Source organism: Myotis brandtii, unplaced genomic scaffold, assembly GCF_000412655.1.
Source record: "Myotis brandtii unplaced genomic scaffold, ASM41265v1 scaffold699, whole genome shotgun sequence".
Taxonomy (NCBI): domain Eukaryota; kingdom Metazoa; phylum Chordata; class Mammalia; order Chiroptera; family Vespertilionidae; genus Myotis; species Myotis brandtii.
The window spans coordinates 494,723-497,843 of record NW_005370733.1 but is presented as its reverse complement, the minus strand read 5'-3'; the positions used below and the strand labels follow the sequence as shown (position 1 = coordinate 497,843).

Sequence of the window (3,121 nt, the reverse complement as noted above, 5' to 3'; positions counted from 1 at the left end):
GGGGACAGTGGGTGGTGAAGGACCCGCTGGGTGGAGCAGGGAGGCTGCTTCAGGAAGGAGGGAGGTGCCAAGAGCTGAATGCCAGGCTGACAGGACGTGAAGCCCACGGGAGTGGGAGGGCTGGGCGGCAGGAGGGATGTTGCAGCCTGTCCCCTGGTCCAGCTCAGCTGGGGCCGCTCTGTGGGTGGCAGGAGGAGAGAAGTGACGGAGGGTGAGTCAGGCTGGGTGGCAGCTGGTCTCCGAGGGGGCCAGAGGCAGGCTGGCTCCGTGTGCTCCCTGTGGGCCCGGTCACCTCGTGTCTGAGCAGGTGCCGGGGCTGCCCGGAGCTGGCAGGGCTCCTGGGAGCCTTTGCTGGGCCCCGACAGCCCGCCGGGCAGGGGGACCGGGCTGATGGAAGAGCTTGTTTCTCATCTCTCCAAGCTGCGGGCACCTTCACTGCTGCCCCCGCCCCCGCCAAGGCCTCCAAGCCTTCCCAGCTCAGGCCCAAATCTCCTCAGGTGGTGCCTATGGGAGAATTCCAAGGTAAGGGGGAGGCCCAGGGCTGGGTCAGCCCTCACACCTTACCCGCCCCCTCCACTGGGAAACCACGGCGCAGGCTGGAGGGCCCGCCCCAGGCTCAGAGCCCCGCCCAGAGCAGCTGGGCCAAGGTGACCGGAGCCCTCTTCCCTCCAGCCCTCCCCCAGGGGAGCCGGAGCAGCATGAGTCAGAGGCTCAGTGGGCAGCACGGCAGGCCGAGCAGCCGCCAGAAATAGCCGGTCCAGCTCCCCTGGGAGGTGGCCCAGGGGCCGTCTTGGTTGAAGCAAGATCTGGGACAGGGAGGTCACTGATGCTGCTCCTCTGACCTCCGCTGCTCCTCGGGGCGCTGGGAGGGTGCCTTGCCTTCTGGTCCCTGGAGAAACAATGTGAAGGGGGCAGGTCCTGGGCACGTCTCAGGGGCCCATTTCTCCAAGGTCTCCCATGCCCTTGACCCTGACCTCTGGTCAGCCTCCCTCTCCCAGCTCAGGGGTAGCCACGCTGGCTTTCTTATTCATAGGGGTGCCGAGTCCCTTAGGAGGGACACCAAGAAATGACCCCCCTTCTTGAGTCGGGGAAGGTGGCCCCTTCATGAGGTCGTGGAATCCGCCTGCAATGCCTGGGGCCTGGCCCCGGGCGGTCACAGGGCTCGCTCAGTCCCTGGAGCAGGTGCAGGGCTGGAGGACACAGCGGGTGGCGCGGAGATGGCTGTCCCCCAGGCAGAGTCAGAGGCTCAGCCGAGTCTAGGGTCATCAAAGCGAGCAGGCCCTCTGTGCCAATCAGGCCTACAGAGCAGCCCAGGTAACCAGAGGGCCCTGCAAGTGATGGCCAGCCGTCCATCTTCCAAAGCAGCACGGGAGGAAGCTCCGGCCCCTCCGGCCGCCCAGCGTCCCTGCGGGCACCTAGGCCTCCTGAGTTGCTGGGGACACGGCGGGGACACCGTGGGCCCAGCACTGCCCTCCCTGAGCTCACACTGGCATGACCACCCTCCCTGCATGAAGCATTGCTAACCACCCTGGCATCTCCTGGGCATCCCCACGAAGAGCACCTTGCCGGGCACCCAGCAGGTGCTGCCCACCGGCCCTCCCTGGGTCCCGGCCACAGGGCCAGGTGGCAGTTTGTGGCTAAGCCCACCCTGGCTCTCCTCCGAGCTCAAATCTGGCTGCCCGTCTCTCCCCGAATGGTCAGAGGTGCTGAGGCCCAGGTCCTGTGCCAGGTCTGACCCCTGCGTGTCCGGGGGCAGGTCCCCCTCTCCCTGGGCCTCAGTTCCCCTGAAGGCACGGGTCGGGGGCAGCCGGCGGGCACGGTCTCCTTCCCTCACTGACCCCTGCTGTTCCTCCCACTCGGCCGGCCCAGACTGCGAGTGCTACGGCCACTCCAACCGCTGCAGCTACATCGACTTCCTCAACGTGGTCACCTGCGTCAGCTGCAAACACAACACGCGGGGCCAGCACTGCCAGCACTGCCGCCTGGGCTTCTACCGCAACGGCTCCGCCGAGCTGGACGACGAGAACGTGTGCATCGGTGAGTGGGGTGGCGGGGGGCTAATCCTAACCCTAACCCTGACACTAACCCCATCCCTAACCCTAACCCTATCCCTAACCCTATCCCTAACCCTAACCCTAACCCTAACCCTATCCCTAACACTAACGCTAACCCTAAACCTGTTCCTAACCCTAACAACCCTAACCCCATCCCTAACCCTAACACTAACCCTAACAACCCCAATCCTAACCTGGGAGGGCCCAGCACAGGATGTGCTGGACCATGTGCCTTGTCCGGGCGCTGGGCCAGGTGCAGGGCGCACGGAAGGCCCCGCAGTGCGTGGAGCCCCCGGGGGCTGTGGAAACTCCCGCTCCAGCTGCCTCTTTAAAGACCGAGTCCCGAGGAGGGGCACCAAGAAATGGCCCCACACCTTCCCAGCTCAGGCCTAACCCTCCGCAGGTGGTGCCTAGTGACGGTTCCAGAATCCGCTGTTAATCACCTCCACTGGGTTCTCCCGGGCACTGGGGTTTCGGAGCCCATAGCTGGGGCTGTAAACTGGTTCTAGCGCTGCCTTGCTGTGTGCATTTGGGCAATTCCCTTCCCCCCTCTGGGCCTCAGTCTCTGTAAAGTCAGGAGGTGGATAAGATCAAATGTTTCAACTCTTTCTGTGGCTGAAGCCACAAAATTATCCAACGAAATTCTTCAAAAGCTTTACAGGCAGAGCCCAGCTTCGGGCCCTGAGCTTTGTTCAAACTCCACTCCAGCACTGGTTTTGGGGACCCTGAGCCTGGGCAGGGACAAAAGGCCAAAGCCATGGCCCCAACCAACACCCCCACCAGCACGGCTCACAGGGGAGGCCAGGTCTCAGCCCCACTGCCCATCCCCCAGGCCAGCGGGGCTGGGAGCAGGGGGGCTGCCCCAGAGCTGGAGTCAGGCTGAGTTACAGCCCAGGCCTTCAGCTAATTCCATCAGCTCTGAGGGACCCACAGAACTGAGCTGCTGATGTCACGCCAACCAGATGCAGGGCCAGGCCAGGCCTCTGGATCCGATTGGAGGGCCCTGCTCCCCCAGCACCCCTCCCTCAGCACCTGTCTGCCTGAACCCCCTCCCCCAGCACCCCCTT

General features: G+C 64.4%; 1 protein-coding gene across 1 annotated transcript in view; it reads left to right on the top strand.

The window, feature by feature from the left end:
• NTNG2 (netrin G2) overlaps window positions 1-3,121 on the top strand; it is a 54,519-nt gene that overhangs the window by 45,876 nt on the left and 5,522 nt on the right. The window contains exons 7-8 of the mRNA XM_005882152.1: window positions 221-522; window positions 1,870-2,037. Coding sequence (XP_005882214.1) covers window positions 221-522; window positions 1,870-2,037 — 470 coding nt within the window. The remainder of the gene's footprint in view (window positions 1-220; window positions 523-1,869; window positions 2,038-3,121) is intronic.